At 43.7% G+C, this 14,444-nt stretch overlaps 1 protein-coding gene across 1 annotated transcript in view; it reads left to right on the top strand.

Annotated features, from left to right (window-relative positions):
- Window positions 1–5,944: 5,944 nt before the first annotated feature.
- sl (small wing phospholipase C gamma 1) overlaps window positions 5,945–14,444 on the top strand; it is an 88,911-nt gene continuing 80,411 nt past the window's right edge. The window contains exons 1-4 of the mRNA XM_084590445.1: window positions 5,945–6,631; window positions 7,119–7,268; window positions 10,335–10,473; window positions 14,347–14,428. Coding sequence (XP_084446571.1) covers window positions 6,415–6,631; window positions 7,119–7,268; window positions 10,335–10,473; window positions 14,347–14,428 — 588 coding nt within the window. The 5' untranslated portion in view covers window positions 5,945–6,414. The remainder of the gene's footprint in view (window positions 6,632–7,118; window positions 7,269–10,334; window positions 10,474–14,346; window positions 14,429–14,444) is intronic.

Here is a 14,444-nt window from a genome sequence, read left to right as displayed (position 1 = left end):
TCACTTTTCTTTAATTACTGCTAGGCACTAATAGGCAGTCAGATCTACCAAAAAATGCAGAAACAGAAAAGAGGGCTAGATTTTCACATTTTAATAGCCTGTGTATGGCATATTGGCCTGAGTACTGCATCTGTATAAGCTGTTTTAGTCTGTTAAGGCGGAGTTGCATGTAACAATGGTGACCCTTTCACGTCGTGTTGGCACAAACTCTCTGAAAACATCTCTCTTTCATTTCAAATATATCAAACTTCAGCGTCGATTAAAGAAACTACTTGTCGCACCAGAAAAACAATTTTGGCAACACTTCTCTGCTGCCTCCCTGATATGGCCGCTCATGTTCTGTCTTACGTGCATGATTCCTACATCTACGCAGCCATAGAAGCTGAAGACACCCTGTTATGTCGAGATGCTTGTACATTTGGTACTAAGCTGTGGGACAAAACTGCTTAGTATGGCCGCTACAGCAGCAGCTTTGCTGATGTTTTGCACTGTAAATTCTGGCTCAGATTATATATTTTGGTAGAAAACAACCCTACATGTTACACCTTCACATTAATCCTTTGATAGGTATTACATGTGTGGCATCACTCTACATCAAAAATTAGCTGTGGTTTAACTGTGGTTAAGCCTAATGGTGTAACGAAAGCTACGGCCCCCTAGCTATGCTAAGGTTCAGCTTATAGTGGAGCACACAGGTAAGGCAACGGCTTAAACTTTATTTATCCCAATGAAGATGCTCTGATGATCAGTGAAGTAGTGAGACTTGGTTTCCACCCAATCAATTACATTGTTTGAATCTGTAGTGCTTTGCTGTAGTACCAATTAAGTCCAAGCTACTTCCCCCCTGCGTTGTGGCTGGTTGCTGCTTGCTCAACTCCAATTGAAACCACTGTTCAGCACCCTCGATAAATGCAGGATCACGCTCGGAGTCTTTATTAAAGTCCCCCGTAATCCATCTTTCCAATCGCTCCTCTTCTCCTGTCTCCTCAGACTGCCGTTTTCGTAAGGCTTCATTTCAGCGGTGTAACTTGGCTGCTGTGCCAGCCTTCTGCTCCATCCCCCTACTGCCAGCGTCTCTGCTGTCTACTCTTATATATATACCTCCTCGCATCACGTGATTATCGAACGGCGCGACGTGCCGCAGAGCATACGGCCGCCGTGCCACACCGACAGCACTAACTCGATCCTGGCCCAGATCTCGATTATATGACAGTTGCTAGGCAACGGCGCGCCACGGGGCATACGGCACACGGTGCCATGCCGACGGCTTGAAAACCTAGCGCAGTGTAGCTTTCGCTACAAAATGGGATCAAATGACGTTTGGAGCGTCATAGCTGCGAGTGCCCAAGGAGTACGTACGTACGTGCTGCTCTGAGAGGTTATCGGCAGCAAAAGTTTGATACGTGAGCGTGTGAATTATTTTGGTGCAGTCACATAACCCATCCACCTGAACTTTTTTCAAGGTACCAGGCCGGGCCTGCATGCACTGATAGCAATAACATATGTACTGCATTAAGCCCGAGGCAGAGCAAGTTTTTTTTTTTTTTTTTTTTTAAAGGCGCTTCCCGTAAAATTTTGTGTCGATAATACTTCTCATCAAGGACTGAGCAAAGTGCTCAGAAGGTCCTGTTGCCCGGTTAATTCTTGGGAAGGCGACCGCCACCTCTCGAATTCCCTTGGCGCCGCGACCGCGCCCAACTCCGCGAGGAACCCGGCCGGCGCCGGTCAAACCGCAGAAGACAGCATACAGACCCAGGAGGTCAAGGGGCGTTCTCAAAGAAAGATACCTTTTGGAAAGCCGCGTTCTGTTAGTGTGCACTGATTTCTGCACGGATGGGTGCCGGAGGGGAAGTGCTTTTCCACGCTGCTATTGCCAGCCGTCGGTGTCGACGGCAGCATATATGCCTGCTTGCAAGACGCTGCGTGTCTTCCGGCAAACCACAATGCGACAAAAGGCAACGCATTGAAGCGCAAGCTCCATAACGGCATGTAATTGCCAAGGTCGCCGTGAATGGCAAAACTGCTATTGCGCATGCGCCGTAACCATGGTAACCAGCTGCCCCGTTCAACAGGTGTTCTGCCGCTGCGCTCACTACAGAGAGAAGGGTAGCCGCATCCCAGCAAAGGAGGCGAAGGGTATTTTCGACACTGCGCATGCGCGCCGCAGCCGCGGAGTTTGATGCGTTCAACGGCATGCTGGTTAATTATCTGCGGTGCAACGCTCGGTCGCCCGCAGCCAAAGCTTTCTTTATAAATTAATTTACAAGAAAAATATGAAAGCGTGAAGATCACCAAGTTGTCGAAATTACTCCGTAGCCCTCCACTATGGCTCCTGTTTCTCTCTTTCCACGTTCACTTCCCCCTTCCTTCCCTTACGGCGCGGTAGGTGTCCACAGAACAATTGTGGCAGATACTGCGCCTTTCATGTGCACCAATTTTTTAAAAGCAAAAAAAGACGCGGAATGAAAAGGCTGTCACATGGATCACTGCAAAACTCACAGCTTTCTCTCGATCACTATAGGTTCAAGCCATGCTTGAACTCCCCCATTTTTTCAAGTTGTGAGCACGAGATGCACGAAAGCTGTCATTGCAATTGGCGGGCTAAAAGGCGCGCCGGCCACTGACCGCTATCAGCGAAGGAGCGTAAGGAATAACGGCCGCAGAAGCCTGTCCAGAAGCATGCTTTAAGTTATATATAACGCTAGTTGGAAAATGTAAATGCATGTCGGCTCCGGCGGCGGTGGTGTACGGCCGGGCACATACGTTGGTTTTCAGGTGAGAGGAAATCAACCGTAGTGGAGGGCCCCGGATAAATTAGATTTTTTAGAAAACCTGGGTACATATATTTGCGTGGTACCTGCGACTCTGCAGCTGACGTTTTCTCACCTGAGCTCAGCGCAGGAGTGGCAGCAGATTTTGCAGAAAGGATAATATTTGCGATAATTGTAAGTACGCTATAGTTGAGGGGATTTCACCTGGTATGGTATGTAGTGAGAGCTACATTGTCCAGTCTCGCCATATTTTGCCGTGCCTGTCCGAAGAGCGAAGAACAAAAAGAAGACGAAAAAGAAGAAGATGAAATAGAAGAAGACATAACTCGGTAGTTGGTATAGGTATAATTGGTAGAGGCGAATGACAACAGCGATCGAATTGCTAGGACAGAATTCGGTTAGTTCGAACGAATTGTGACGGCGGTATGCCCCGGAGCTCGACGCATGAGACGATGTCGTACCACCAGAAGTCTTCTACACCTAATATGAGAATGGTCATTGACGAGAGGAAAAGGGGCACTCATATATGTGAAATAATTCCCTATCACATTAATAAAGCTGAAACCATAGAGTAAACTACCACGTGCAAAAGCCATGTCTTCATTTCAAGCCGAACCTAAGCGTATCCATGCAGATTGCTCTCGCGTAACTCCAGGTTTAACCACCACAATTGCTAAACCGCACCCAGTCAAAAAAAATCAATGGGCCCAATTGGGAAGACCAGTCAGATTGAATTGGTTCTGCCAATCCCAAATGGTTTGTCCAATGGGTACTGTCCAACCCAAATGGTTTCTCCACTCCCAATTGGGAAGCCCAGTTGATTTCCTCACTCTCAGCTGGGATGCCCAGTTGGTTTCATGACTTCCAATTGGGAATGAAGAAATCATTTGGGGGTCCCAATTGGGACTGAAGAAACCAACGGGGCATCCCAATTGGGATTGAATAAACCCATTGGGCTAATGGGAAGCCTAATGGGTTACTTGAATCCCAATTGGGATTCCTTCGCTCCCAATTGGGACGCCCATTTGAAATGAATTGGGCTAGCTTCCAACTGGGCTTCCCATTGGTTCTAATTGGTCCTAAGCAACCATTCCCAATTGGGAAAGTCAAGTCAGTAATATCCTTGACTGAGATGTGCACAGATATACCTCTATAAAGGGACAACAGTGAAAAATTTAAGTTCTTATAAAAAGTATATGCCGCTTAATATTATTAATTGATTATATCATGTTCACTCTAAGTGCAGGCATAATTAAACAAGTTAACTCTGAATAACAAAGATGTGTCACTGGTCCCAGCAGCACTGTTCAAAGAATGGAGTATATAAGCCTGCAACCTGTGGGTATATACATTGAATCTTTGTCAGTTCCGTGTGTAATGCTTTCTTGTCTCATACATGATTTCTGTAAAAAATTCTGATTTCATTCCACTTGTATAGAAGTCGGCTCCCCTATAACTTCTGGACACAAAACATTGAAATTGCATCTCCATTATTTTTTTTTTTCAGCTATGTGAGTTCAAACCATTTGGGCTCAATGGGTATGCCATTTGAGTTCAATTGGTGAACCATTTGGTCTTCATAGGTGACCAATTATTTCCAATGGGGAGCACCAATTCATATCAAATGGTCAGGCCTAATGGGTGGCGAAAACGCAATTGGTTTTTGACCAATTCATTTCTATTGGGAAATTCCCAATTGGACCCATTGACTTTTTTTGACTGGGCAGGTAAGTTTTTTTTTTTTTCTGCCGTTACTGACTAGTGCGTTGTAATCTTTAGAGCTTATTCCGGTTGCTTCTAGCTGTGTCTTATATGCCGGTAATTCGAAACAACAATGCCAACAGATAATCGTTGATCCAGCGCGGTTCGATCGGTATACGCATATATATATATATATTTGTATATGAGATCTGGGCTCAAAGGCCGCGTCACAGGGAGGGGTATTAGTGGTACGCTCTGATTACTATAATGCACTAAACACCGCAAGCATTAATGAATATTAAAATTATATATACAAAACCATTCCTTGAGTCCCAGCGTGGTCCTGATTCAACACCCGAGCGGCATGCCATTTTGAATCGAAGGCTATATGAAGCAAGCGTGCATTAATTGCTGCGCTAGACTTCCGTCTTCCGACAAACGAGAGCAAAGTACAGCTCGAAGCCATCATTGGGAAGGCGTTTGAAACTGATACGGGCAACGACGCGCGCTCTTTACCTCGAGACGCCAGCTGCAGGTTAGCCCCACCATGACTCGCAGCTTTCAACCATACCGCGCGTCAGACTCGATAATCGGAAGACCTATTGACTGCGGAGTTCCAGGGCACCAACCAATTAACAAACAAAGCACCGCGATCAGATATGAATACGTCATATATAGTCGCACGTCACGAGATGTGTCACGCGTTTGTTTGCTCGCTTACAGAGGAAGGTTGAGGTCATGGATAGGGTCCATGGAGGAAGGATGGTTGAGGCCATCAAGTTCATACACTACATGAAGATCCCCCCCCCCCGCCCCCCCCTCTCCTGCATTTAGCAAGACCCCGCGCCAGAATTAAGTCACCTGTCGAAGTCATATATGATTAGCTAGGTGGCTGCAGCACTACAGGTGAGCGCAGAATGCTTTTGTACAGTAATTGGACGAGCTCTTCCATCGTTGTGACACAGCACGAAGGCCTTTCTGGTCTTTCCTTTCCTGTGCATGCATAGCCTGGCTGCAGAGACAAGAATTTGCGCATGGTAGCAATGATAGCCTCTTATGCGCCAAAAGCCACAGCACATCAAGAGAAAGTTGGCCAGTTTTCATGCTTTTCCTACTGAACCCGCGAAATCGGGGGATTTTCCTGGATTCAGACCTTTTGGTGCGCGTTAGAGAAGTGGGTGGGCCGGTGGGCGAGCATGTTTCTATAATTTCCGCGATTTTGTCTGTTGGTTGGTTGGTTGGTCTGTGACGTTTTCGAACTCTGTGATATGAAAGGCAATCAAAATTCCCGCGGTTTTGGTTATCTGCGACGATTTCCAGCTCTGCGATCGCAAAAGCAATGAATTGGTGCACATTACGTGTACTTTACACAGCGCAATGATTACAATCGCTCTTTTTTTTTTTTTAAGAATATATAAGCTATATAGAAGCGTAAAACGAACTAAAGCAGCAACACTGGGATGCTTACCTTTTTGTTTTTGTTGCCAAGGGCCGCAGCAGCGGCGCGCGGGTAGCGCGGGTAGCTAGTGTAGTGTTTCGGTGTTTCCGTGCTCCGATCAAGTGTCCGAGAGCGGAGCAGAGGAGCTTCGATGTGGAGGGGACAGGAAAATCACGGTAACCTTTGTGCTAGGTTACTCGTGAAATATTTTTGCAAGATGTAGTCCCGTAGTTGTGCAGATATCGTATCTAGTTAATCTAGTCGATCGAACTTAGGCGGGAGCACCCACGGGCGTTCGCGAGAAACTGCGGCAATGCCATGACCAAGCCGGACGCAAAGACTAATCAAAAATCGAGGATCGTTGTCAGAGAAAACTGCGAAAATTTCAGTCACGAAGACGTTTGCCTTCTTTTTCCAAGAGCCGTTACCCGTCGAAGCGTTGTCGCGTTATAGGTGCAATCCTGCTTGCTGAAAAGTTCACGAAACTTTGTGCCACCGGCAGTGATGGCTGCGTCCGTTCATCAAAACGGCAGCGTACCTGTTGCGTTGTCATGTTTGCCCGAGATTGAACAGATCATTCGTAAGTTGGAGCACGGAACTTCACTCATAAAGTTCTACCAAAAGGGCCGGCCCGAGAAGAGGACTTTCTCTATCAAGCTCGAAACTAGACAGGTGATTTGGTGGCGGCCAGTCACCGGACGAACGGTGGAAGAAGGAGCCGGTGAGCAGCTTCTCTGTCATTCTTCTGTCGCTTTAGTTATTATTGTTACTAATGCTCTTACGTATTTTATTGGCTAGCAGTGCTCCTAAAGATTGAAACTTAGCTGTACTCTGGTGCGTCAACGAAGACACCGCCAGGAACTTAATCCATAGCTCAGAAGCCGTGTTCCTTGGAGCTAGTTAACGTAATTTGCTGCGAAGCAGTCATCAATTCCTTGCCGAGAAACACGTTTAGTAACGGAGTAAAAGTAGCTGGGCATGCTCAGAGGGGATGTGCGGCTCTGGTAAGGCTCTGGGCGTGCTCAGCTTTTCTTTTTCTTCTGAGAATCTTATAGTTATTGACTTGTAGCATTTGTGCATTGACTATATGAACTTCGTAGATATTAATGTTTTTAATCAATAAATAGGAGGAGGTAGCATTGAAAAGTTTCAAATAACATCTTTATGTTGCATTTCAGTTGATCTAACATCTTTATGTTGCATTTCAGTTGATCTGCGAGAAGTGAAAGAAGTTAGGCTGGGACGCAACTCAAAGATATTTGACCGGTGGCCAGAAGATGCTAGGAAATGGGACCCGGCCCAATGCTTTGTTATATTTTACGGCAGTGCCTTTCGTCTCAAGACATTGTCTTGTGTTGGTAAGCACTGAATGACATTTCCCGTGTAAATGGAGTGCTGTAAGCATGTTGTTAGTAATTATGCAATCTCAGAATGGTGTATGCTACTGTTTATAAGCAATATTAATTGTATTGTATTTCCCTCTCAACTGATCAAGGTAGAACGAGAGGAAGAAGATGGCTTACACGGCATGAAAGAGCATTGAACAGTGGTAGAGAGGGGGAAGCCTCAGTTCCCAGGGCTCCACCTGCGAACTGAGGCTTCCCCCTCTCTACCCCTGTTCAGTGCTCTTTCATACTTCTCAACTGATGTGTTTCAGCCAGAGTGACAGTTGAAAGCTGCCGTTATAATAAGGCAGTAATTACTCATTAGCATCCACCCAACTACCGCCATATGGCTACAAAAGAAAGCTATACAGCTTTCATAGAAACTTCATAGTTAAACATTTGTACTGGTCTAGTAGGTTCCTCTAAAGAATGGACCAAAGTTGTGTTGAGTTGAATTTATTGTTTTCTTTGGAGATGGACACCCCATGCTGGCTACGTGTTGCAACTGGAAAAATAGTTGAAAAAAATTTTTGGGGGTTAGATACAGCAGAGCTATTAATTGAGCTGAATGTTGACAGTTCAGCGAACATTACTCCCAGCCTTTCTTTCATTAAAAAGGTTAGTGGTCAAAGGCTGGGAGCTGTTGGGACTGAGGTCAACCAAAACAACATACAAATATCAGTTTTATTTGAAGTTGATAACACTGCATGCTTATTGTACCATCATATTGTTGTAGTAAACTACCATGTCACAAAAGGCAGCTGGGGATCAGAATCTTGAAACTGGACACAGTTGTTAGTATTTCCAAAACCTTTTTCTTGAGAACTCTCACTTTGCTTGTTGATTCTGGATTTGTATTTTGCATTTGACAGGCTCTGTGCACATGTTGATAGGTTTACCGTTCATTTTGTCATCCTTTATTTGAATGGCTGACTTCAATGGGCAAGCCCATACTATGGGAATATCTGAAAGATTTGTAGAGGATACCATATTTTAAGGTGCAGAAGCAGTGAGTGGCAGATAGACCGATCAGTAGGCTAGATGCTGCTTCCCAAAGCTGGAGCATAATGAAGGGTGACTGATTTAGCAGTGGTTAATTAAGAGCACTGCATTTCGCCACTCATTGGGCCAGCAGAGATAAATCTCATTGAGTTGGAGAGTACTCACAATAGTGCCTTTCTAGGTGACTACATAAACTAAGCAGAGGAGGGAGTACTCCCGAATGCATCAAAGGAAGTATCGTAATTACCAGTACACAGTCTGGACTAGGTGTATAAGTCTGTAGAGCTCGACTATGAAAGAAAATGCTGCATAGTCTTCACTCTAGGCAGTCCATAAGTTTTAACCTTTAAAGCATATGGAGCCGATGGGCTGTGCACTGAAGTTTATGGTACCTTGCAGGAAGTGAGCAGCATTCAGTGTTATGCATTTTGTGTTTCTGATAGTGGAAGCTGTACTGAAGAAGTGCTTCAGAATTCAGATAATAGTAAAGGCCTGTGGCTGTTAGCTGGTTAAAGGTTTTCTGTTGGAGCTTTCGGTAGCTCAAAGAGAGCTTTGTCCTTTGTCTCAGTGTAAATTCAACCAGCAGAAAAAAAAAAATGCAGTGAAGAAAAACTGGCCAGATAGCAGTCTTGATTACGTCACCACCCTGTGCTGCCTGTTGCATGTGTAGAAGATTTTAGCAACAGATCAAAACTCAAGTGATAACATTGGCTAGACTTTAAAAAGGACTTGCAAATCAGTATCATCTTTTACAAAAAAAAATATAACATAGGAATGTCAACCCCGCATACCAGAAAAGTGATGGCATGAGGAAAATGGCATTGAGGCAGTTATCTTCAGGCCTAAAGTATGTACCATCAAACCGTTGCCAGCAAATGTTCTGCCATGTGCAGAAATATCAGATGTACAGCACCAGCATTGCGGACAGTAGTCGGTTATAACAACACCTAGTTCCTGGCTTGCATAATGATCTAATGCAATAGCTTGAGAGTTCTCGTCACACTAAAACCCGAGCCTCTGCAAGGAATGAAGTTCCCTGACTGTTTCGGACAGTGATGATGTCATAGAGGCCACATGACCATGAAGGACCAATTGGAGAGTTCTATCCATAGGAGTCAAATTTAGAAATGGCCCCTAATTCCCCTTTTGTAGGGAATGATGATGCCATAGAGGTCGCATCACTGTGAAGAACCAATTTCAGAATACCACCTGCAGGAGTCACATTCAAAAATGGCCCCTTGGCCCACCAGAAAAATTTGGCGTCCTGCCTCAACCATCAGTGGGTGTCGAGTGATGTGCTGACAAATGCAGCTACGGTTTATGGTTTGTGGAGATTAACATCCCGCCAGTTTTATAGCTGTATTTGTCCTGCTGCAGTGGCTCGGCGGTTGGGGAGCTCAACTACTGAGCTGGGCGACCTGGGTTCGATCCGTGTGACAGTGGCCGTGTTTTGATGGAGGTGAAATGAGTCATCCATGTATTGCACAATGTGAGGGCAAGTTAAAGGACCCCAGGTGTCGAAATAATCTGGTGCTCTCTGTTGTGACGTCACTATTATTAGTGACTTTCACCTGCATTTTTTTTAATTTTTGCATCACAATACAGCTATGACACTGGTGAAAACACACAATGTTTTCTGAGAACTCAAATGCTACTGCATTCTCTCATAGTCTTATGTTGCCTAATAGTTTTTGTGTCTTTGTCCTTGTTTTATGTGTACATTGGTAGTAATTTGTATTTCTTGTTAATAATGCGCTTAAGGTGACAGTTTGACTTAAAACCTGATCCACTGCAGTGGCTTGGTGGATTTGGTATTCAGCTGCTGGTGCTAAGGTTTTAGGTTCTTCCCCAGTGAAAGCGGTCATATTGTTATGGGAGCGAAATACTAAAACTTCTATGTGCTGCATCATGTCAATGCATATAAAAGAGCCCATGGTGGTGTAAATTAATCCAAAGCCCTTCATTGCAGCGTCTGTCACATAGTCTGAATGGCACTTGAGATGTTAAACATTTAAATTTATTTTGGCTTAAACCTAGCTACATCAGCCAAGGATTGTGAGCAGTGGATTCATGGGATTCGGCACTTGGTGGCTGATACGTTGTCTGCATCCTATCCACTTCAAGTTGAGCGATGGCTACGTAAAGAATTCTACAGCATGCAGAATCCACGAAATGTGTAAGTTGGTACTTAAAATAGGAACGTCCTGTGTGTCATGATGAAAAACCAGTGCAAAAAATGTGTAAACACAAAAAAAGCAAACTGCTACCAAACTTTATTTTTCTGTGTTCTTTTTAGTCATGTGATGCATTTTTACCAAGATTTTTTTGTTTATCATGGGTGTGTGTCGTTCAAACTTAATTTAGAGGGCTTTCCAAAACGCATTTTCTCGGGAGTAGTTGACATGTAGAGCTTCACTAACAGTGTCAATTAAACTGGGCTTGGATCAGCTTTGTGTAAAATGATTGGCCTTTTTTTATAAAGCTGTAAATCCTGCATAGCTATGGCTTTTACGCTGCCTTCTGAATTTGTTTAAGGGGGTGTGGATATGAAGTTTCTGCATGTTAGTATTTTTGCCTGTATATGTTCCTGCAGGCATAATAAAGATGAAAATCAACTCAAAAAGCCAGAGTGTATCATGACTAATTAATTACAAGCTATTTTTATTGTCGCATCTCTCGTAGCCTGAGTTGTTTTAGTATGTAAAACCCCCAAAACCAAACTAAACTAAGCCATTTTTATTGTCAGTTTATTTTTTGGTAGATACCAGTGTGCTAATCTTGTGTGTTGTCACATCCGAGCCTCTGCAGCATATGCGATCACATGTCCCCTTCGGGCACCAATTAAATTTTCTGAAAGGAAAAAAAAAAATATTTTTTTTTTGCACTATGCGCGATCAGTAAACCAGGCAGAATTCAGATATAAAAGATGCAAACATGTTTATATTTCAAAACATTTTATTTGCGTTCACATATGTGGACATGGCACCTTAAAGCTGCTATACGAATGAAAACATTGCAACATTTTCTGTATTTTCTAACTAATATTTAATCATGAAGAAATGTTTTTCGTTGAGAATACCTTGCCGCCTTCAGGACTGGGACACTTGCACGCAATCAGCGTATTACATACTGCTCTTGCACAAAAGCACAAAATATGGAGCTTCGTGGACAGCATCCGACACTTTGACAATTTTGGTATTAAGACACCATGTACACATTTGTGGACGCGAAATTCTGAAAGTCCACTGAAGTACTTTTTCTACATCAAATATATTGAAATCTGGCATGCAAGCTCTACATTCCCTTATTGACACACTCACTACAATAAATAGCATTATTAGGCATCGGTTTAGAAAGACGCATGCAAAAATAAGAGCTGCTGACTTGTCCCACCGTCTTTATTTGCTGTTTGAAAACACATTTTGCTGTAGGTGCAAGAGATGGCACCACATACTTGACAAGGCGGATCCAAATGTTACGGGTTCCAAATTCAATGGCGTCCTGCATGCAAACATATAAAAATATTCGGGCTGCGTCCGCACAAAGCCTGAAGGGGATCTGCTCTAAAATTTTTTACGCAAGGAGAAGTTCATATGTTTGTACTTCTACGCAGACAGCTCTTCAGGCCTTGCATCACTAATCTTTGACAGGCAGACAGACTCGGTGATATGCAGTCACGTTTGAAAAATGACAGGATGGAATTAGTGAAGCCACTCCCCAGCCAGTTATGAAGATTGTATAAACTGTTTCGTTCAATGCCTGCGATTAAATTTCACTGAAAAGTTTCCTTATATACTAAAGAAACAAATCACGTCCTTTTTCAGCTTTTGAATTTTCACATCTGTACCCCTTTAATCCCTGACCCATCTGGATGTAAACTTGTAGTTCGCATTACCTTGGCTGTGTATTCTTGCTCTGGAACCACATACCAGCATAATAGAATTTATAAGAGCTTTCTGTGCCATTTACAGCATTCCAGATATACAAGGTGTCCCGATGAACAAAGATTTAAAAAAAGAAACATAAGTGTTTGTCCCAATTGAAATCAAGTGAGTGTTTTTTAGGAGTTATTTAAAATGCCTGCTAGTATTTTTATCATTCTGCCTACTTGAAAATTAGTGAGCATTAACTAATTGATGTTTTAAATATTGCTCTAAACCCTTAGGTAGGAATTGGAAGGTTATAGAGTGCCTTAAAAATAGACCATCAGGTGTTTTCGATGAGGTAGCCTTCAGTTCAGTTCAGTCGTTCAGTCGTTCAGTCGTGTCCGACTCTTTGTGACCCTGTGGACCATGTCACGCCACGCTTTCCGGTCTCTCACTATCTTCCTAACATCACATAACTTCATCCGCAGCGCCTCGAGGATGCCATCTAACCATCGCGTTCGCTGCCTACCCCTTCTCCGGCGACCCTCAACCTTTCCCAACATCAAATCTTTCTCCAGCGACTTTTCTCTTCTCATCAGATGACCAAAGTAGCTGAGCTTTAACTTTAGAATTTGACCCTCCAATGAGCACTCAGGGTTTATGGTCGACAATATCGACTGATTTGATCTTCTGGCAGTCCAAGGAACTCTCAAGAGTCTCCGCCAGCACCACAGTTCAAACGCGTCAATTCTTCAGCGGTCAGCCTTCTTCACAGTCCAACTCTCGCATCCATACATCACAACTGGAAAGACCATAGCACGAGTTATACGGATCTTGGTTGGCAGTAATGTCTCTGCTCTTTACTAGGCGGTCAAGGCAAGGCTAACCATGGCTCTCTTTCCCAGAAGTAGGCGTCTTCTAATTTCCTGGCTGCAGTCTCCTTCCGGGGTAATCTTGGAGCCCAAGAAGAGAAAATCTGTCAAAGCTTCCACTTCTTGTCCCTTGATGCTCCAGGACTTGATAGGGCAAGATGTAGCCTTAGCATAGCTCTTTTTATTTGGCAAAAATCCGCGAAGGTTGACTGCCGACTCCGTGTGCCCATGTGCGCTGCAATTGCAGCGCTGTCATCTGCAACCTGGTAATATGCGTCCGAATTCGTCCTTTCTGCACTGCTCACATTAGAGCTTCTGTTTGCTGCCAGTCTTGAGATATATGTCAAGGCCTACTGGCACCAGGCTTTTCCAATGTGTTGGCTGCAACTCTGGCACTTTTCTCCGAGCCAGTGGCAATGCAAAGCTTTGTTGTGGGCAGCACTGAAGACGCAAATCTGGCAGCACTTTACGCAGTCGTGTATGAGAGCGCTGTAATTGCGGCACATTGGGGCACAGGGAATGTACGTCACGTGGTATTTTTAAACTTTTGCGGGCTTTCATTTTTGCCAAGTAACAAAGGCTGTAAGGTTGTCTCATCAAAAACACCTGGGTCGAACTTTTTTTGTGACGTTCGACAGCTTTCCTTTTCACACCTGAGCATTTGGAATGATATTTCAAAAGTTAATTAGTTCACGTTGATTAATTATCCAAGTAGGCGAATTGAAAAAAAAAAAAACCTCTGGGTAATTTACAAGATTCCTAAAACTCTCACTTGAGTTCATTTGGAAAGAATGCTTGGATATTTTTTAAAAATCTTGGTTCATCTCTTGAATAACACATTGCGGGCTAGTTGGTTGATTATCATAAGGTAAAACAGCGCAAAACCCACACACAGGACGTAGAAAGGTGAGACGAACACAGGCGCTGTGTGGTTTTTGCGCTGTTTTGCCTTGTGAGGGTGCATCTCAGCTGGAACACCCTGTATTACCTGAAAATAATCCATTTTATGGTTTATCTCCACGAAACTCATGTGTGCTTTTGAACGTCTGTCTGAATGTCATTTGTTTGTTGACTTTGAGGGGTCAAGAGTAGGACAAAGAAAAGCAAGGAAATTGCTGTGTATGCATTCTCTTTGTAAAATTTTAGTACAAATGCTGAAGTGTGCTACTCAGGTCATACTTGATTGTCATGCCAGGATATAATATACGAATTCTTGTTGTGGTGAGGTTCGATTAAGCCGGCTTGATTGTATGGCTAGTAAAGCGGAATGAATTTCTTACTTTCATTTGAAAATAATTTTTCACCTTTCAGAATAACTTTGAAAGACCTCAAGGCATTTTTTCCCAAGGTCAACTGTAAACTGTCAACAAACAAATTGAAAGAGTACTTTCAGGCAAGTGCCATTTGTC

The sequence above is a fragment of the Amblyomma maculatum genome, chromosome 1, assembly GCF_055883805.1.
Source record: "Amblyomma maculatum isolate TAMU_Amacu chromosome 1, ASM5588380v1, whole genome shotgun sequence".
Taxonomy (NCBI): Eukaryota; Metazoa; Arthropoda; class Arachnida; order Ixodida; family Ixodidae; genus Amblyomma; species Amblyomma maculatum.
Note: the sequence above shows the minus strand (reverse complement) of the source record. Positions and strands in the feature narration are given on the sequence as shown.